The sequence below is a fragment of the Dendrobium catenatum genome, unplaced genomic scaffold, assembly GCF_001605985.2.
Source record: "Dendrobium catenatum unplaced genomic scaffold, ASM160598v2 fragScaff_scaffold_1022, whole genome shotgun sequence".
Lineage (NCBI taxonomy): Eukaryota > Viridiplantae > Streptophyta > Magnoliopsida > Asparagales > Orchidaceae > Dendrobium > Dendrobium catenatum.
In genome coordinates this window covers 1,639,376-1,661,739 of record NW_021319484.1, presented here as the reverse complement: position 1 = coordinate 1,661,739, position 22,364 = coordinate 1,639,376, and the positions used below count along the sequence as shown (strand labels likewise).

General features: G+C 36.2%; 1 protein-coding gene and 1 long non-coding RNA gene across 4 annotated transcripts in view; one reads left to right on the top strand and one right to left on the bottom strand.

The window, feature by feature from the left end:
- Positions 1-613: 613 nt before the first annotated feature.
- Positions 614-22,364, bottom strand: part of LOC114580432 — a 26,934-nt gene continuing 5,183 nt past the window's right edge. Inside the window, exons 2-4 of the long non-coding RNA XR_003701825.1 lie at positions 1,438-1,563; positions 1,109-1,338; positions 614-1,045 (exon numbers count right to left, since the gene is read on the bottom strand). This is a non-coding gene — a long non-coding RNA (uncharacterized LOC114580432). The remainder of the gene's footprint in view (positions 1,046-1,108; positions 1,339-1,437; positions 1,564-22,364) is intronic.
- The window catches only part of LOC110099417 (protein EMBRYO SAC DEVELOPMENT ARREST 30-like), a 28,286-nt gene continuing 7,070 nt past the window's right edge, over positions 1,149-22,364 (top strand). The window contains exons 1-8 of one of the 3 annotated variants that reach the window (XM_028697933.1): positions 1,149-1,326; positions 1,497-1,581; positions 18,017-18,084; positions 18,158-18,246; positions 18,371-18,614; positions 18,747-18,859; positions 19,229-19,319; positions 19,555-19,683. In XM_028697933.1, coding sequence (XP_028553766.1) covers positions 1,174-1,326; positions 1,497-1,581; positions 18,017-18,084; positions 18,158-18,246; positions 18,371-18,614; positions 18,747-18,859; positions 19,229-19,319; positions 19,555-19,683 — 972 coding nt within the window. In that variant the 5' untranslated portion in view covers positions 1,149-1,173. Of the gene's footprint in view, positions 1,327-1,440; positions 1,582-18,016; positions 18,085-18,157; positions 18,247-18,370; positions 18,615-18,746; positions 18,860-19,228; positions 19,320-19,554; positions 19,684-22,364 lie in introns of those variants that run through there. The other 2 variants (XM_028697935.1, XM_028697934.1) reach the window with 2 other exon arrangements.

Sequence of the window (22,364 nt, the reverse complement as noted above, 5' to 3'; positions counted from 1 at the left end):
ATTTGAATGCTAGTACAAACATGTTTTATATAATAGCAAGAAAATAAAACAATAAAGAAAATGCAATAAAAGAGAATGTCCTCCATAATGAGGATAATTACAAAAATTAATACTATAAATTCATGATAAATATTAAGCATATGTGATAATAATATGGTAACCTAATGGTTTTAATAACTCTAATGTGATCTTCAATAATTCCACCCTAGTTTGCATTGAAAAAAGCTCCAATTCTTAGATGCTTATAAAGCTCTTGCAGGAGAGCGAAATCATTGGGCAATGTCTTATCTATAAATTCAATTTGCTTTCACAAATTTAACTCATACAGTTACCTAAAAAGTTTAGTTGAGATATTTCAAAGCCACGCACCGATGCTTCTTTTATAAACTATTATAAAATGTTTATTCAAAACACTTAATCTCGATATTTTCTTTCAAAAACATCTAATAATAAATATATTATCATTTGAATCACATAAAAATTTGAAGGACTAAAAAAATTAACATTGATTTAATTATAAATAAATTTCAATATTTTATGAAGTGTCTTTAATTTCAACAGGAGATCATGATGTAATCAATCATTAGATTTGATTTTTTCAATATAATAAAAATTGACAAAAACTAAGAACAGTGTATTTTATTTTCAATAAGAACAATAAATTTCTCGAACCAGAGACTGATTGTGTGTGATCCATTCATGTTGATGCATTCTAGCTATGCTGGGGTGTGTCCTAATTGTGACCAACTGTGACCAACTCTATTTTTGAAAAAAAAAAAAGAAAATAAGAAGGATTTTTGGCATGTTGGACGTGTATTGAGTCATGTCAATGTCTGGCGCATGTCTAAAATGAGCATCAAAAGGTTTTTGAAATGTCCATGCTTCATAGTTGATGGCCTTTTTATCCCTAAGGGAATTGTCTATCAGTACTTCCCTCAAACATCACTATTGGAATTCTCTAAGTTGAAAGAATCACCACTAACAATCTCACAAGGTCAAGCATTCCTTTGAATCAGCTACAATAAAGTGCACGCTCTTCTGAAACCTGAAGAATATCAGAACATTTAGGCCATTACCATCATTTTTTATTTCTGAAAATAATGTTTACCTTTGTCTGTTCAGAATGGCGTTCGGATCTTTGCATAGAATATGAAATATGGATGACAATCTAAGATGGCTGTCAAAAACAAATTCAAGTTATTTGCCATAGTGGGGATTTCCTTTTCTGTGGTGTCGCTGCTGGGACATCTTCTCGTCGCAAATTACTCAGCTGGGGAAATCATACAACACATAGCAACCGCAGATGGAATTTACCAGATTGGTCAGGTACTCTTCCACCTGCTTAGAGTTAGATTGTTACTTCCATGTATCTGTTCTCAGCATTCTACTTAAACAAGACAAACTTGCTAAATTGAAGCAAAAATAAAGAAGATTCACCTTATGCGCCTAATGATCTTTTGGGAACTGCATGCTAATATCTGCACTATGCATTGCAGAAGTTTAGACATAGAAAGCTGTGGGGCTCTGTGCAATCTTTGGAAGCTCTGCAACCATGTGCTAATCCTAGAAACGTTTATCCAGGTAGTTATATTTGAAATTTGCAACTTAATTTAAAGCACGTGCTTTTTATTCAGGTAAATCCAATCAATTCATGCTGATCCAGATATCGATGGCTCTTTTTGGTGACCGTTGTCCAATAATTTGTGCTATCTTAACTACCTTGACCGAAACTGACATACAAATGGATGCCTCGTTAGTTAACATTCTCATAAAAAAAGTGCAACACTGACCTATTTCTTACGGAATATTATCATCTTTTATGAGATGTGTATTACTTGGACGTTGGAATGGGTTGTTTAGTGACATGTTGATGGGGACATCGATACGAGATTTCGACGCGTCTATCAGAGGCGACACAGGAGATCGATGGCTACGATGGAAAGTCTTTACTTTTGATGCATTTTATGTATTAGTCATTATTATTTCTTCAGTTTTCCGTTTTTACCCTTATGGGTAGTTGGTCACTATTGTAATCCGAGGGGCATTATTGTCTTTTATTTATTTGTCATTGTGAGGCCTATATATATGACCATTCTCTTATATATTGGTTAATGAATATTTTGAATGAAAATTTTATCTTGTTTCTTCTTCTTGCATGAGAGCTAGAGGGAGAGAGAGAGAGCTCAAAGGGAGCAAGTGCATGGCCCACCAGTCGTTGGAAGAGTCCTCGACTCATGGTTTTCTATTTTATCGTCGTCATCTCCACCCCTTCCCTCACTCCCACCCGCCGGCCTCCATAACACCACCACCGTCCAAGCTCACCACCCCGATCGCCTCCTAATTCTTCTTCCCATGCCCACCGTCCATTAGCTCCCCACCTCAACCCCATCCATCCACCTCAACATCAACCCGTCCCTCCCCCTTCCCCTTGCCGCCGCCCCATCCACTTCAAATTTCCATCAGGATGATGATTTCAATCATCACAATGCTTTCTAAATTTAGTTGGGCATGAGAGGAAAAAGTTGGCTCCTTTTGAAATTCAAATTTTGAATTTCAAAATCTTGCCAATTTTGGAATTCCTATTAAGGAAAGTTTTTATTCATGATCCCAATTTAAATTTACAATAAATTGGATCTCATAATAACTTTCCTAATCCACAATCCCTCTTTGGAAACTCCCTAAATCCTCCCCCAATCACCTCCCTCTCTCTCTATGTGAGAGCTCGTTTCTTTGATTTCCTTCCAGGATCGTCCGGGCCGATTTGGGATCGTCCTGGGACGATCAGTGCATGGCAAAAGTTAGTAAGGATTTTTATCGTCCAGGAAAATTAATTATCGTCCTGAGATATCGTCCTGGACGATTGGATTTTGTTCATATCGTCTTGGATGATGTGGCGATCGGCCGGGCCGATCAGGTTTGTATTAAAAGAAAATCAGCTCGTTTTGAAGAGAGAGAAAAATCATTTTTTTTAATAACAAAATATCTGAGGAGAGAGAAGGAGAAGGAAAGCAAAGGAAAAGCTGGATTTCGGAGGCCGCGGAGTGCTTTTCGTCCGTCGCCGCTGTTGGGAGAAGTGTTTATCTCGCAGTAAGGACTCCGAACCCTATTTCTGTTTTCGAAGATGTCGAGTTTTGGTATTTCTGTGCTCAAATTTGTATTTTCGTTACCGAAAAACGCGCATCATTTTGTATTGACGAAAGTTTTACCACACAACTTTTGGTATGTTTCTGATATGGTATTTCTACACGATTTGATTATTTTTTGGAGATTTTTGACCGGGTAGTTTTGATTTGGCGGTGTTTTATTTTGCCAGTAAATTTTGGTGTTGTCTGAAATTGTTTGGGCAGTAGAATAAAAGTCTTATAATGTTGTTGTGAACGTTCTGTACTAATTTGGTAATTTGTGAATTCTGTGATTTTTTGTGTAAATTCCGTATACTGCCGTTTTGCCGCTGGATTTTCGTACGATTTCCGATTTTTTGAAATTGATGATTTGAATTGATATGCTTACGAATGTGAATATATGATTGCTCTATGGTTATTGTTACTGAAAGACAAGTGAAGACTGGTTGAACCGTTGGTTGGAGATTGACTTGACCTGTACAGGATGGTGGGCCGACGGGCTTTCCTTTAAAAAGGGTTTGGTGTTATCCTCTATTGCATTGATATAACAATTGGGAGGCATAAGGAGATTCTTATGCCGACAGGCACAGAGTGACGACTCTTATTGAACCAACGGATAGATATAATTATGGATTTCTACAACAGCACTATGGATTGAAAAACACCTTAATAGCCAGTGATTGTACTTGTTCAGTAAGACTATTGTATTGAAGTGCATGCGTACGGTATTGACATGTTGATCTCGTGATGGATTTATTGATTTATTGATTTTGAGTGGATTTACGGACGGATTTACGGATTTATTGTTACTGTACGATTTTATTGATATTCGCATTATGTCACTGAGCATTGATACTGATACTGATATGGATATTGTATTGATTCATTGATACTGTGGACATGGATACTACTGATTCATTGGTATTGATTCATTGACACTATCGCTTCATTGATACACCGTATTGAACTACTGCATGTGATCCATTGCTGATATGGATCAGGTTTTACTGTATTGATTCGACTTCAACCGTTCTTGCGAAGTATTGATTTGATTGTTTTACATGATTTCATACCGATCGATTTTATTGACCAGAGAGTATTGCTTTGATTGATTTTATTTGATACGATTGATTTGACTGAGCGATTTAATTGAGATTCTTCTGCCTAGATTTTTCTACTGTTTATTAATTCTCCTATCGCTGACTATGGATTTTATCGATTGTGCATTGACTATTAATTTCCGTATCTGCATAGATTCATTGATCATGTGCAATTGACTGTTATGGATTCGCTTGACTGACATACATATTGTTTCCAGTACCGTGCTTTGATTCATTGATCATGTGCAATTGACTGTTATGGATTCGCTTGACTGACATGCATATTGTTTCCAGTACCGTGCTTTGATTTCAGTTGTAGGTATTAGTGACCTGCTGGGTTTTTTGAAGCTCATTATATGTGGTTAATATTTTCAGGTCAGGGCAAGGGAGCAGGAGATTGAGGTTGATCAGGAATCTCCAGGTTTTTGTTCTTTTTAGTTATAGTGTTCTTTTGTACTCAGGGCATGATAGATTTCAGTTCATGTGTTTGTGTTCATAGTGTAGCTCCTGAGTTTTATATATGATCTTTTGAGGTATGAATGGAACTGTACATTGATGTTTTAATTATCGATTGTTTGGTAGACTGTTATTGAAGACTATAGATAGCTATGGTAAATGGTTTTAATGAATTGACTGAAGTTCTTTCCAAGTTAGATCTTGGGGCGTCACAAACTTTTTGGTATCAGAGCAGTGTTATTGGAAGAATTGATTGTTACCAAAGTTATAGGATTTGATTGAGAGTTGGGTAGAATAGGTAGCTTTAAGTGCATCATTTTGCATACATAGTTGCATGTGTGTATCATTTATTCTGAACTGTGCAGGTGAAAAGATAAATGGATAATCCGGAATCAAGTGTACCAAATGAGCAACACATTGCAGTTCCAGTACCTTCAGAAAGTATGATGCAGTTGGCTACTGCTATAGCACATGTGATGGGGGATGCACAGAGTAAGATGAGTGGAAGTAAAGAAGAAGAAGCAGATAAGCATTTGCAGATGTTTCATAAGTTGAAGCCTCCGTTGTTCAAAGGAGCTGTAGGACCCCAGGCTGCTGAAGATTGGATAATGAGAGTAGAAAAGATCTTTGACAACATGCAGTGTCCGGGAAATCGAAAGGTACCTTTGGCTGTGTTTCTGTTTGAAGGAGAAGCAGAGAAATGGTGGATTGGACAACAGAGAGAGAAATTTCAGGGGAAGACAAATGCTTAGATTACATGGGATGAGTTCACTACAGTATTTCGAATGTGGTTTGTACCTCCATCAGCTCAACGACAAATGCAAGAAGCTTTTATGAGATTGGAACAAGGACGCAAGACAGTGATGTAGTACGAGGCCGGGTTTACTGCACTTGCTAGGTATGCTTCTCATTTGATCACTACTGCTGAAGAAAAATGTTATAGATTTCTGCAAGGATTGAATAGAGAGCTGAGACATCCGCTAGTACCCTTCCGGATTCATGAGTTTTTTAAGTTGGTAGAGCGGGCCAGACTGATAGAGATTGATTTGATAACGCCAGCATCGAGATATGAAGACACCAGGAGGAGGAGAGATGAAGCAAGTAGAAGAGATGAACCGAGTAGAGAAAGGGATAGAGATAAGAGAAGCAAGTATGGTGATTCAAAGGGATCTGCATCAGTAGTATCTTTTGGTAGTTCCAGCGAGTGCATTCATTGTGGTCGACGACATGCAGGTCGGTGTTACTTATTGACGGGACAATGTTTTCACTGTGGACAGCATGGACATAGAGCAGCAAATTGCCTTCAGAAAGGATTGGGCGGAAGAACTGATTCTGGTACAGGACATAGGACTATTGGCTCAAGAGCCTATAGTGAAAGATCAATGAACCGGATGAATGATAGAGCTGATAGAGCTGTCAGAGATAGTCAGAGGGAGACCGTTGCGCCAAGACCTCCTGCACTTCCTCCAGTGGTTCCACGTGTCTATAGTTTACAACATTATGAAGATCAACGACAACTGGAAAGTTCTACTGGTAAGATGATTTGACTAATTGATTGATTGACATATGACCATGCATAGTGACATGTGATTGAATGAATTGTGTGATCTGTATGATTTTCGACGAGTTTTGATTTTGATTTGGATTTGGATAGATTTGTTTTGTCTCGATTTGCTTCGGACCCTTAGGGAAATGTCGGGACGACATTTTTCTAAGGTGAGGAGATTGTGAGAGCTCGTTTCTTTGATTTCCTTCCAGGATCGTCCGGGCCGATTTGGGATCGTCCTAGGACGATCAGTGCATAGCAAAAGTCAGTGAGTAAGGGTTTTTATCGTCCAGGAAAATTAATTATCGTCCTGAGATATCGTCCTGGACGATTGGATTTTGTTCATATCGTCCTGGACGATGTGGCGACCGGCCGGGCCGATCAGGTTTGTATTAAAAGAAAATCAGCTCGTTTTGAAGAGAGAAAAATAATTTTTTTTATAACAAAATATCTGAGGAGAGAGAAGGAGAAGGAAAGCAAAGGAAAAGTTGGATTTCAGAGGTCGTGGAGCGCTTTTCGTCCGTCGCCGCTGTTGGGAGAAGTGTTTATCTCGCAGTAAGGACTCCGAACCCTATTTCTGTTTTCGAAGATGTCGAGTTTTGGTATTTCTGTGCTCAGATTTGTATTTTCGTTACCGAAAAACGCGCATCATTTTGTATTGACGAAAGTTTTATCGCACAACTTTTGGTATGTTTCTGATATGATATTCCTACACGATTTGATTATTTTCTGGAGATTTTTGATCGGATAGTTTTGATTTGGCGGTGTTTTATTTTGACTGTAAATTTTGGTGTTGTCTGAAATTGTTTGGGCAATAGAATAAAAGTCTTATAATATTGTTGTGAACGTTCTGTACTAATTTGGTAATTTGTGAATTCTGTGATTTTTTGTGTAAATTCCGTATACTGTCGTTATGCCGCTGGATTTTCGTACGATTTCCGATTTTCTGAAATTGATGATTTGAATTGATATGCATACGAATGTGAATATATAATTGCTCTATGGTTATTGTTACTGAAAGACAAGTGAAGACTGGTTGAACCGTTGGTTGGAGATTGACTTGACCTGTGCAGGATGGTGGGCCGACGGGCTTTCCTTTAAAAAGGGTTTGGTGTTATACTCTATTGCATTGATATAACGATTGAGAGACATAAGGAGATTCTTATGTCGACGGGCACAGAGTGACGACTCTTATTGAACCAACGGATAGATATAATTATGGATTTCTACAACAGCACTATGGATTGAAAAACGCCTTAATAGCCAGTGATTGTACTTGTTCAGTAAGACTATTGTATTGAAGTGCATGTGTACGGTATTGACATGTTGATCTCGTGATGGATTTATTGATTTATTGATTTTGAGTGGATTTACGGATTTATTGTTAGTGTACGATTTCATTGATATTTGCATTATGTCACTGAGCATTGATACTGATACTGATATGGATATTATATTGATTCATTGATACTGTGGACATGGATACTACTGATTCATTGGTATTGATTCATTGACACTATCGCTTCATTGATACACCGTATTGAACTACTACATGTGATCCATTGCTGATATGGATCAGGTTTTACTGTATTGATTCGACTTCAACCGTTCTTGCGAAGTATTGATTTGATTGTTTTACATGATTTCATACCAATCGATTTCATTGACCAGAGAGTATTGCTTTGATTGATTTGATTTGATACGATTGATTTGACTGAGCGATTTAATTGAGATTCTTCTGCATAGATTTTTCTACTGTTTATTGATTCTCCTATCGCTGACTATGGATTTTATCGTTTGTGCATTGACTACTGATTTTCGTATCTGCATGGATTCATTGATCATATGCAATTGACTGTTATGGATTTGCTTGACTGACATGCATATTGTTTCCAGTACCGTGCTTTGATTTCAGTTGTAGGTATTAGGTGACCTGCTTGGCTTTTTGAAGCTCATTATATGTGGTTAATATTTTCATGTCAGGGCAAGGGAGCAGGAGATTGAGGTTGATCAGGAATCTCCAGGTTTTTGTTCTTTTTGGTTATAGTGTTCTTTTGTACTCAGGACAGGATATGTTTCAGTTCATGTGTTTGTATTCATAGTGTAGCTCCTGAGTTTTGTATATGATCTTTTGAGGTATGAATGGAACTGTACATTGATGTTTTAATTATCGATTGTTTGGTAGACTGTTATTGAAGACTATAGATAGCTCTGGTAAATGGTTTTAATGAATTGACTTAAGTTCTTTCCAAGTTAGATCTTGGGGCGTCACACTCTATGCCGCCGGCCACCATTGATGGGCTCCCATTAATTGCCCATTAACTCCCCTTTAACTCCTTTGAAATTTGAAATTAATTTCAATTTGGATTTCCCTCCAAATCCACTTAAAACCTGAAATTAATTTCAAGTTTTTGGATTAAAGTTCTATTGCTCTCTTGGTTTAAACCTAATTGCTCTCCCTTCGAAGCCGCCGTCCCTCTCTTCTCCCTCTTCCTTTCTCTCAAGCCAAAAGTGCTCTCCCTCACCACCTCATATCTCCTTTCTCCCTATTGGTGCTCTTTTCATTTTCGGCAAGGATGAATGGCGGATCCCGAAGTTGATAGTGGATTCTTACTTGACGCTACGGAGACATCCACATAGTTCGATCACCCTTCTTTGACGTCGGGTTTGGCTTTGACAGTACCGTCGAGGATTACTTGAACCGAATCCTCCCCACCCTCGTGGAAATCGTCGACTACCAATTCTCGGACTACAATTGGACCATCAACGGTCATCCACCCGTGCCACCTCCACCGCCGACTACCGTCCCAACAACGACTACCTCTCCACCACTGTCGACCTTTTCGTGGATCAAGACCATTGGCGTTGCGACCGTCCTCGTGGCATCGTTGGGTGTGCTGAAAACCTTCCTCCGCTAAGCCATACTTTGAGTGTGAGTGAGCATGATAACTCATAGTGAATTTTCTAAATATTAACCGTAAGATTGTATTACTACAAATCTGTTTTTATTGTGATAATTTCATATTTATCTTCAATTGTTCCAAACTTCGAGTCTTGTAATTGCTTACCATAATAATTTTGACAATTGAAAGTCCTTGAATCTCGCCTTACGAAACTTTAATCTTAAAGAAGCAAACTTTGTAATTCTTTTAAATATTCCCGTGCAATTCTTGTTGTTTCACATCACATGTCATTTATTTTAACTAGCAAATAGTCCCAGATATTGGGCCTGCTATTGCAAATTAGTTAAATTAATATTAAAATCATGATTTTAATTTAAATAAGTTTTTTGTTTACTTGAAAATTATCATAGTTATTTCAAAATTCAACATATTTTAAGTTAATAGAATTTTTTAACAAGATGTATTGTTTTTCCTCACCTACTTTTTTGTTTGTTTCTTAAAGATAATTGATGAAAGAAGACAAAAATGCAGAATAAACTTAGTTAGATGAGCTTGCATCATTGAGTACAAGACTCGTTGATTGCCTCCTAATTTGTAGTTCCAAAGTTACAAATCATTTCTCTCTTGTACATGACATTTAGAGCTTTCTCAATGCTCCAAACGCTTCATTGCATAAATCCTATAACCCTAGGATGAAAATCCTAGGTTGATTTTATCTCACTTGTTGACAAAAAATCAGAAAATCAACATCATTCTTCATTCTCATATGTGACAGTTTGAAACCTCCAAAGATTCCTAGCAACATCATTACATACATTGTTGGATCTTAGAGCCAAAATCTAAGTCATCCACTCCCTTAGCAAACCTTAGGTTCAAATCATAGATTCATTTAATTTGTTTGTTGAAACACAATATTAGTAAACAATAATCCATCTCTATTTCATGCATGAATCATAATGCTTGGAGCCTTCTCAAAGCTCTAAGTGTTAGATTATATGAATCCTGGTTTGCATTAGAAGACCTCTAATGTATCATCCTCATGTATGATGGTTTGGAGCACTTCAATGTTCCAAATACTTCATTACATGAACCATATAATCTTAGGACCAAATCCTAGATTTATGTTTTGTTTGTTGACGCACAAGATCAACTAACAATCATCTCTTCCTTCTCATGTATGATGCTTGGAGCTTCCAAAGGTTCCAAACAACATCATTACATGAATCAAGGTACCTTAGAACCAAATTTTAAGTAACTGGTCATTCGTTTGTTGACACAAAATCAACAAAAAATTACCTCTCCTTCCTCATGTATTACATATAGAACCTCCTCAAGATTTGAATGTTATATTACATGAGTCATTGGATCTTAGAACCAAATTCTAAGTCATCTATCCCTTGTTTGTTGAGACAAAATCAACAAACAATTATATTTCCCTTTCATGCATGATATTTGGAGCTTCCTCAAGATTCCAAATGTTTCATTGCTTGACTCCTAACATACCTTAGGAGTTATCACCAACCATTCCCATATCTTTTATTATGGATTTCTCCAAAAATTTTAATGCATCATGTTGCAAGCTTCGGGAAATTAGAATCAAATTCTAAGTTCTCCTACATCTTTTGTTGGAACACAAAACCAACAAACCATCTCCCCATTCGTTACCTCAAAATTCATATAGAGGGTTTGAAATCTTGGATGCTTGCATTGTTTGTTGATACCAAAATCAGCACACAACCATCATCCAATCTCTCTTGCATGATATCTTGGATTTCCCTAAAAATCCTATATGTGTCATGCCATAAATCCCTAAGCTTGGAACCAAATTTCAAGCTCCCCTATCTCATTTGTTGGGGCAAGAAACCAACAAATAGTTTATTTGCTCTTTGCTTTCGAAGCTCACATGGAGGTTCTTAAATAACCTCTAAAGGTTCTCAAGAAAGCATTAGCAAATCCTAGGGTCAAAATCCTAGATCCCATTTAGCATGTTTGTCGACACAAAATCAACAAACATCTATCTCTCCCCCATGTATAACCTTTGGAATCTCCTCAAGGTTCCAAATTCTCTATGGCATGAAGTTTCTTGAACTTAGTACCAAATTCTAAGTTCTTCTATCATATTAGTTGGAACACAAACCAATTAGTAATTTTCTAGATATATGATTCAAATCCTAGTCTTGCTCATTTGTTTAGCCCAAAATTAAGCAAATGCCAATGTTTTAAAAACCGGACCGGACCGGCCGGTTCGACCGGTTCAACCGTGAACCGGTCATAGGACCGGTCCGGCTCAGCCTTAAAACCGCCTCTGCAATGAACCGAACTGAACCGGCTAGAACCGCCGGTTCAACCGCCAAACCGGTGAACCGGGCACGGTTATTTTGAACCGGCTGGTTCAAATTCAAAAAATTTTAAATATTTTTTAAATAAATAAATAATCATATATTTAAAAATTTTAATTAATAATAATATATCATTTATTAGAGACATTTATCTCCAAACCATCATGAAGCATTTCACATGGAGTGGTGGTACCATGTGAGCTCTTAACACCAAAAAACTCAAAATGCTATATAAACACTAGCAAAGAACTCTTTCTAAGTGATGTGGGACTAAAGAAAAGGGTAGAGATATGAATGAGCTCATAACATATATAATTAAAAAGACTTTTTAATTAATTATTTTTTATGTAAATGATACTTATTTATTAGTTAATAATAAACATTTATTTATTTATATTCTATAAAAATAATTTATCATTAATAATTTTATGTATTTAATTATTTATTAATTATTTAAGATATAAATTTATAAAAGAAATTTGGTATACAACATAAACATGTAAAATACCGGTTGAACCGGTCGAACCGTGAACCTCTCCTTCTTCCGGTTTATTGTCCGGTCCGGTTTTCACAACCTTGGCAAATGCTCATCTTTCTTTGAATACCAAACGCTCAAAAAAATTTCACCATTTACTTAGTCTAAACTAAGTGGTCATCTATCTTTGAACATCAAATGTTCAAGGAATAATCACCAACTTGCAATTCATAGATTACATGTCGGTTCCTTTTTCTATAACTCAAGGGTTGTGGGAATCATCTCATTCTCCTAAGCCAAAATTAGGATAATGTATGTCTACCTTTGAACAACAAATGTTCAAGAGATATTTATGAATTTGCAATGCACAAGTTGCATTTTCTCTTCTCTTTTCCTACAAGCCAAGATTGTGGGAAATCTTCAAATTCTTCTCTCATTCTCCTAACCCAAATTAGGAGAGTGTACATTATCTCTTTGAACACCACTTGTTTAAAGAAAATTCAAGAGTTTGCAACTTCTAAATTGCACTTTTTTTCTTCCATCCCTCCAACCCAAATTGGAGGAATGAACCTCCTCTCTTTGAACACCAAACGTTCAAGGGATTTCCATGAGTTGCAACCTCTAAGTTGCATTTTATTCATCATCTTCTATAAGCCAAAATTATAGGAGAACATTCAAATCTTCTTTCACTCTCCTAAACCCAAATTGGAAGAGTGTATACCTTCTCTTTGAACAGCAAATGTTCAAAGAGCATTCATAAGTTTGCAACCCAAAGTTGCTTATAGGGGTGTCAATTTCGGGTCATGGGTCGGGTTCGGGTTGAACCCGAAACTGTCCCGACACGACCCAAATGATCCGGTGTCAAAACAAAATGCTAGTTTTTGGGTCCAAAATTGCGTTAATCTCCGCTTTTCGGGTCTAAAATGGGTTCCAAAATGGGTTAATCTCGGATTTTCTGATCCAAAACGGGTTTTCGGGTAAAAAACATGTCAGTTTCGGGTCAATTTCTGGTCAACCTGAACACGACGCAATTTTTGAAATGGGTTGAATTGTTGAACCTAACCCAAAATTTTTTGTTCGGGTTCGAGTCAAGTTTTCTGGTCGTGTCAAATATTGACACCCCTAGTTGCATACTTCTTCTCCCCTTTCTACAACCCAAAAAGTTGTAAGAAATCTCTCTTTCACTCAACCCAAGTTAAGTAAATGAGCAATGAACGTTTCTTGACTTGTAGTTCAAAAGCTATGGGTCATTTATCCTTTCCATGACACCAAAAGTCCTAGAATAGTCTAACTCCTTACCTAAAAGCTATGAATTTTGTTCCCCTTCCCTTAGCTCCAAAGCTAATAGGAAATCTCTCTTCCCTTAACCTCAAAGTTATGCGAGAGTTCACATCCAACAAATTCACTTGTTGGGTCAAAATTAATTCATATTCCTACACCAAACATAGGAATATTAATCTTCTTCCTCCTTTATTTTCTTAACCCAAGTTAGGTGAATGAGTCATTTTCTTTAGACACCCAAAAGGCCAAAGAATCATTGATATGTAGTCTAAATCTACATATCATTTTCTCATGTTTGCTTCATCTATATTTAGCAAACTAAATAACCAACGTTGAATATAGAAATTCAATGATAATTCTTTTTGATTTGTAACCTCAAAGTTGCAAATTTTTCTCACCTATTGAGCCAAAATCAATTGGTGACCCATCTTTCTTCTCCAACCTCTAGGTTGTAGGAGATTTCCCTCTCTTTAACTCCAAAAGCTAAAGAGAATTCTTCCCTAGCTCCAAAAGCTAAGAAGAATTATTCATGATTTAGCTCAAAAGCTACATGTTGGGTTCCTAAATTCCTAAATCTCCTATCCTTAGCTTCAAAAGTTAAAGAGAATCTTCCAACACAGTTCAAAAGCTATATATTGGACCATTCCCTTCCTCTTTTTATGCCTCAAAGGTAAAAGAAGAACTCATCTTCATAACTCCAAAAGCCAAGGAGAATTCTCCAATACTTAGCCCAAAAACTAATATTGAATACCTCTCCCTTAGACCTAAACTCTAAGCGAGACACTCTTAGTGTGAATGGCCACACAAACCTGACATACTTAAGTGTACAACCCCTAGGCATGTTAGGATTATGATTTTTCTTTTTTCTCCTTATGCGGTTGATGATTTAGAATGATTGTTTTTGGATTAGCTGTGTTGTGGACACTTGCCCTTAAGTAGATAATGTAGAAATATATACATATTTTTCTTATAGGTGGTCATGTTCAAAAGGGGAGGCGTAATAAAATTATAAATAAAAATGTTTGCATGACAAGTGCTGCTTAAAACCTCTCAAGAGATGTGACCAATAGGGTAGAATCAGGGGCTTAACACTTCAAGTGCTAGGAAATTCTGGATTTGTTTTCATGATATATAAACCTCTCCTAATCTCTACCCTATTTTGAAGATTTTGAATTTTTTATATTTTTATATGTATTTGATATAATTAGGAGTTGTGTTAAGCTATGGGGTTCAGTTAGAAGGGGTGGATCCAGAGGATGTGTCTGATAAAGGTGAAGCCATGATCACCTGGAAGTCAGAACTTAAAGATGCCCCCCCAACAAGTAGAGTCTGTAATAAATATTTGACTGGGTTGTATAATTGCAGGCAACTCAGCTGCCAAATCTGATTGTAATAACTTGGATTCTATAATTTATATTCATTTTATTTGATTTATACATTCAAACATATTTTGATCTGCTTACCTGATTGCGCACTATTAAATGCATGTTTTTTTTCTAAGTTTCTTCTTTGTTTTTGTTGGGGGTGGCTTGGACTTCTGATGTGATAGACTCTTAGGATAAAAATAAGTTTTCTACTAATTAAATGTAAGCAATCTAAAAATCAAATTATGCTTTATATTTTTCTAACAAATAAAGAAAAATTGTATGGCTCCCTTTATGGAGCAAAGTTTTTCAAAACTTGAAATGATTATGCATAGCCTAATGAGTCTCATATAAAAAGCCCTCAGTTAAAGACTAGATAATAAAAAAATTATTTTTTTGTTAGTCAGCATTGTGCATACCCTTCATGATCAGACATCTTGGCCTAAAAGCTAAGTTGTAAGCCCTAGTTTCTAAATAAAAATAGCCTCCTTATTCATTTTATGCATTGAGACCAGACTTCATGGTTTTAAAAAGCAATTAGGTGGGTTTAACTAATAGCCCTTTCCAGGCAGGGCAATAAATCTAGATGTCGGGCGGGCTATGCCACATTTGAGGCGTAATTTGTAAGTTCCTTGCATTATGTTAGACTTAGGTTCGAGACACTATTCCTTAGTAGTCCTTACGTTAATTCTAGAGTCCGAGGCATTGGTTGATTTCAATCACCCTATAAACCCTCATCTTCCGGGCATTTCCTCCAACTCATGTTGTTGGAATATAAGCCCCAATATTCTAAATGAAAATTTCAACTTAAACAAGAATTGAATTCTAAAATATAAAGCCCAATGTAGGATAGTTCGAGTACCTCTAAGATTTCTTAGAATCAAGTACTCATTCACTCCTTTGACCTTCATTCAACTTCCAATCAAAAGTCGATCCCGCATCTTCCTTGCAATTTTTAAAGACCAAGACTCTTTAAAACAAGATTTTCATAGATTTCAAAATCATATATGTAAAACCTAAAAATGTCAATTTTAGACATCGCACGCTTTTCGACGCACCATGATGAAATTTAAGTGAAATTTCAAAGTCGTTGATTTTTGACAAAATTAATTTTATAAAGTTGTACATAAAATTTAGAGCAAAACGGTATAAGGGACTTATATGGAATTCCGCTTATATTTTAAATTAAAAATCACCTAAGTTATAACTTGAATAACAAATTACTTATATGCCCTTAGAGATATTAGAATGAGGATAAAGCATGTAAGGTTGTTTAGAGCTTTAAGGGGACCGAATGGATTCGGTCCCCTTTCATTCGTGCGACTTTTTCTTTCGACCGAAACTAGAGGGCGGATGGGCAAGGCGACAGGAAGAATTTGATAGGGCAATCGGCAAATCGCACACCATTGTGAGTAAACATGTTTCTATGTTACGGTAATTATATCATTTCAAATTTTCATTTAATTGTTATTGCAAGTTATTCATTTTACTGCATTTCAAATGATCAATGTTTCATCTCTCACATATTAAGTGATTCACTATATTTCCTGCATAAGTCATATGATAAAACATAATATTATGATATATGAATATTATATGATTGATATATTGAGTGATTACATGTGCATGTTAAAATAATGGAGCTCGTCCCTTATGGTATTAGCTGGGGACATTGTACCCGTGTACGTTAAAATGGTAAATGTTATAAAAAAGGAAATGATAAATGAGTATCTTCATTGGTACTAGATGGTGGCTCCTGTGATGGTTGTATTATATATGGAATGAGAAAGTTATGAATACTAATATAATGAATGTAAACTGAATATGAAATGATTAGATTTACCAATTATGTGTATGTTTATAGAAAATCAAATTTATGATATGTTTAAATGAAAAATGACATCTAGCATATTACTTCTACTACCTTGAATTACTGTAGTTTAGATGCATGTTTTACTCGCTAAGCTTTGACTTAATGTTGCTCTAACTTCTCTTTTAGGAAATTTTAAAATAATCAAATGAATAGAAGAGGCGGAAATATCTACCGTTGACGTAAGGCACAAGAAGAAAGGTATCTATGTTTATTATATATATCAGTTTATATATTTGAAGTTTAGTGGCTCTTTCAAGATTAATGAGATAGCTTTAAGGAAATTAAAAAATTGATCTGCCATCCGAGCATTCGTTTTCACTTCGTTAATTCGAGCCCCCGGGCCGGGTCGTGACAAAATCTTAGCCAATATTTGAAAGATCTTCAAAAGAAAAGAAAATCACTAGTTTAATCAAAAGTATTATCAAGTGTCAAAAGCTTGAGATGTAATTAACCATAAGTGCTTTCTCTATGAGGCATCTGTACCAAAAAATAAAATAAGCTCAATTCAGTCAAACATTGAATGGGAAATCTCTGTTTAATTGTAAATTTTATTATTGAGTTTATAAGTAAATGATATTTTTATCCTTCGGGGTAATATATCATATTTCTTATGTCATACTCGATCATAAAATATGCAATCCGTTTGAGGATGACAATTTCTCCAATAGAGGCGAGAACAAAAGTTGAAGATATTTTATATGCTTATAGTTAATCAATAATAATATGCAAATTTTTGCCTTGTGTATGGACCAATCGAAGTCATGCAACCCTTTTTTGTCTTAAAATGTGCTATCATGTTTGTTTTACTTGAGGTGGGATCGACCACGTGAGTTGGTGTGTATATGAGTTGACCAATCTTGAAACATGCTATGAATGAAGCCTTCATAACTATTACCATTGAATACTGATTGATGCCTACTTTTCATGATCTTGATGTTCCCATCATTTAATCAATACCCTTGAGTTAGGATTTTAGAATGAGCACTTAATATTCTATTTTAACTCTGGATGAATGCTCGTCGTATGTGCTTGAAAATGTATCTTTGTTCTGCATTACCATCCTTGGCTCCATTTTCTCTCGAAATTTCAATGTACTGGGCGTAAATGGAATGGCATTACTATCAAGTGAGTATCATTATTATACAATCAAAGGCCATCCTTAATCAAAACAGCTCTCCCCTTAGGTGAGGCAATTATTATAGGACTTGTGCCCATAACAAATCTCGAACCTCACAATAAAGGCTGATCAATATTAGGGGGAATCTAGTTAAATGAATCCAATCCATCTCAGAATAAATTATTGGGCTCACTGATGAGAGCTCGAGTGCCTCTTTTGATTGATTTTGATGCATGTTTTGATTCTATTGAAATAACTCAATCAATGACCATTATCAAATATTAAAGTATATTTAGAATTGAAACTAACTTAGCAGTATATCAGAATCTATTAAATTCGGTCCAATGTTCACAAATACAAGTTCTTAGAACCTAACCATATTTCTACCTTGAATTGTTGATCCTGTTTAGTAACTTCCACTATTCCATTGTTTGTTGCAGTACCAAGAGATCATAATGGGTTTTTGTATGCAAAGATTTATGGTGGATTTGATCATGTTAGATCTTCGGTAAGTTGCCATTTGATATTATTACAGGTTTTTTTATGAATGTTTGGCTATAACCTGTTCTATTTTTTATTAGATCTGTGATCTGGTTGCTGTTTCAAGAATGTTAAATGCAACACTCATCATTCCCGAGATTCAAGAAAGTCTACAGTCTAAAGGCATCAGGTTTTACACCAAATACTTGTGTCAATAGCACATTAAAATTAATGTTTGTGTGGTTTATAGTGCCTTGGTCCCAATAACACTCTTCCGCTCCCAATCCCTTCCTTTTTTTATTTACTTACTGCAGTTCCAAGTTCAAAAGTTTTTCATATGTCTACAATGAGGAGCAGTTCATAGCTGCACTGTCAAATGATGTAGTTATATTGAAGAGCTTACCCGATAATCTAAAGCGAGAGAGGAAAATGAAGAAGTATCCAACTTTTTCTATCAGATACTCTGCTTCTCCTAGCTTTTATATTAATGAAGTATTGCCTAAATTGAAACTTTCAAAGGTTGTTGGCTTGTTAATTGCTGATGGTGGATGCCTTGAGGTATGATTTTCACAGAAAAGTTATATTTCACACTATACTGCATCTATTCATGCGAATAACCTTTTATTTTAGCTGACTGCTTTGTAAAGTAACGTTATAATTAGAATTCTTACCATCCTGCAACCTGTTTAGTCTATCCTTCCGAAGGACATGGGTGAGTATCAGAGACTTCGATGCAGAGTTGCTTTTCATGCTCTACAATTTCGTCCAGAAATCCGAGCAGTTGGAAACCTGATGGTAGCGAGGTAGTTCTATTCGTCTAGCTTGTGCGTAGACATCATATGTAACTACAAATAAAATAACTTACGCAATAAATTTAGCTTGGGGAGGTTGAAATTGGAGGAATAGTGATGTTATCTCCACTGTGATCCTGTGGTCACTGTTCTCTCCATTGTTAGCTGGCAAGTTGAATAACGTGCAAAGTTCTAATTCGAAAGTATGAACTGATATCTGTTAATAAAGATTAATCTTCTATTTAAATTAGGCTACATCTGTGATATTTCTGACTCAAGCAACATTGTGTCTTTGCTCTGAACTTGTATGAATTGAAATTAGTCATAATCAGTAATCTTCTTGTTATTGGCGATCACGATAGTTGAAAAATTCTTTTGCAGGTTAAGGGCTTCTGGTCGTCCATATCTAGCATTCCATCCAGGTCTTACAAGAGATGTCCTTGCGTTTCATGGTTGTTCTGAGCTTTTTCAGGTCTATACCTCACAGATATTGGTATAATATTACCAGTTGAATGCTGCCTTTAGTCATCAGCTTAGATTAAGTTCATGATGTCAACATTTTTGCATGTGGTAATTTTTGTGTCTTTTTGCCTTTACCAGTTGTCTATACTTTCATGGAATGTTGTTTTCATCTGCTGATATGTATAGTGTAAATATTTTTGTCATCAGCTCATCCCATTAACAGTTAATTATCCATTTCTATCTAGGATGTTCATGCTGAAATCTTACAATATAGAAGGAAGCAGATGATCAAGCATGGGATTATTCATGGAAACCTGAGTATGGATTCTATGGCTCAGAAAAGGAAGGGATTATGCCCGCTTATGCCTGAAGAGGTGAATTTAAGCTACTGTTTTTCGTTGGCACTCAAAGATTTTGAGAGTGATTATTACTATTCCTGAAATATTTAGCTAGCTTTCTATTAATTGAAGATATTTAGAACTGTATTCATAATGTACTGGCTCTCCATTTTATTGCTCAAGTTCATCACAAGGTTTCGAACATTCAAAGCAAGTTCTGATATTCATCCAACTACATGGGACTAGAACTAGATTGTCTTAGAACCATCCTTAAATATGTTGCTAATCAATATGTTGAGTTCTTGTACATCTAAATTTTCTGATTTTTCATTCAAATTTAGACAAGGTAGCGTCTTCTGAAATGAAAAATCGTAGCAATGCTTAAAGATGATATTGACTAAGACGTAGTTAAAGTTGTGATAGGTTTATGAAAATGATTAACATGTCTTTATTGTTGGTAAATACGCAAAATGAATACAACAACAACAACATCAAGCCTTTATCCCACTACATGGGGTCGGCTACATGAATCATTTTTCTCCATTATGTCCTATTAAGAGTCAAATCCTCATTTAAATCTAATAAATAAAGTTCATTTCTTATATTTTTTAACCAAGTCTTTTTAGGTCTACCTCTACCTTTCTTAACATAGTCCAAATCTAATACATCTACTCTCCTAACAAGGTCATCGGAAGGCCGACATTTTATATGACCAAATCATCTAAGGTGACTGACTCTCTCTAATCTTATCTGTCACTGGAACTAGTCCAACCTTTTCCTAGATATGCTCGTTTTGTATCATGTCTCTAAGAGTAAGTCTATTCATCCACCTGAGCATCCTCATCTCAGCAACACTTAACTTAATACTATGTTTCTCTTTTAAAGGCCATCATTTGGCATCATAAAGCATTGCAGGTCTCATCACCATCTTATAAAATTTTCCCTTAAGATTGAGTGGTACTTTCCTATCACACAATAAACCCAAAGCATTCCTCCACTTCAACCATTCAACTTGAATTCTACTTATAATATCCCCATCTATTTCACCATCACTCTGAACAATAGACCCAAGATATCTAAAACGTGTACACTTATTAATGACATGATCGCTCAAAGTCACAAACCCCCACTAGATCTATTACTACTAAAATTACACTCCATGTATTCGATTTTAAATCTATTCAAACGAAAACCTTTAGACTCTAAGGTTGACCTCTATAATTCGAGTTTACCTTCAACTCCCTTTCTAGTCTTATCAGCAAGAATAATATCATCAGCAAAAAGTATACACCAAGGTACATCCTCTTGTAAATGTCTATTGAGAACATTCATGACTAAAGAAAAAAGATAAGGGCTTAAGGCTGATCCTTGATGTAATCCAACCGAAATAGGAAAATACTTGGTCAAACCACCTTGTGTTTGAACACAAGTAACAATTCCTGCATATATATATCCCTAATGACTTGAATCTAAGCATTATTAAACCCTTTCTTTTTTAGAGCTCTCCATATCACTTCTTATCATATGCTTTCTCTAAATCAATAAATATCATAGGTAGATCCTCCTTAGTCTCTCTAAACTTCTCCACTGTGGGCTCCGAAAATTCGGCCCCGGCCTCCCCGCCGCGCGATTTCTTCTTTATATTTGGCGAGGGGAGTTTTAACGGAATAAGTTCCGGGGTAAATTTTGGAAGGCAGATGGGTTTGTAGATAAGACACTACCCAGAGATTTCGCCCTCATTTTGCGAGGACTTTATGATCTGAGTTCTGGTTTCCTATAGGCGCAAGCCCCTATAGTTAATTACCCCTCCCGATCACGAGAGAGAACTTTCGATTAAGGCTAGTCGTAAATCAGACGCATAACATACGTGTTATCTGGCATATAGTAGCAGCAATGGGTTTGGGATTGGAGGTTTGGATTTGTGAATTGAAGAGTTGGTTTTTTGGATTGAAAGATTTGATATTTAAAATAGGAATTGCACCATCTTTCACTTAAAGCGGATGGTGGGGGAATGGATGATGGACCCGATCAAGATCCCATGGTTCCGTCGTCCCGGGCCATCGTGGTCCCTGGTCTACTTAGTCAGAGGAGGTAGTCGACCCAACCTGATAGAAGGATCCTTGTCGGCAGCCATGGGTTGCTTCGTCCAACGGAACCTTGTAGATCTGGGTTGGATGTTTGTCTAAGATGACAAATTTAAATCCACCTTAGCTGACAGAGGGCTTTGTGCCCTATCGATCATATCCTATTGATTCATATCTCAAGGATTTGATGCCAATAAGGAACGTAACGGCGCTGGCCTTAACCGGTATATCGTGGTGCCATTTGGCGGCAAAACCACTCGGTTCAGAGGGCCCCGGGTCATAACCGTTTACATGCAGTGCCATTTGGCGGCGAAACTGCCGGTTAGAGGACACGTACCACGTCCTTACTGGCAAGAGATTGTTTGAGAATGGATCCTAGTAATATTTTCGACTAGGCATTTAACTCTTTTGTGAGCTGAGGTAAATTTTGATTTGTCCACCCTGACAAACTGTTGCGGAGGGCGGATGGATTTCGCTTTAGGCGCTGATGGATAAATTTCATTTTTAAATATTTTGGAATTTTGGATTTTGTTGAGTTTTTGGTTTTTTTGGGATTTTGTGAAGTTTTTAGATTTTTCTGGGATTTTGGGTGGAGCTTGGAAGATATTTGGAATGGACTTTTAGGAGACAATT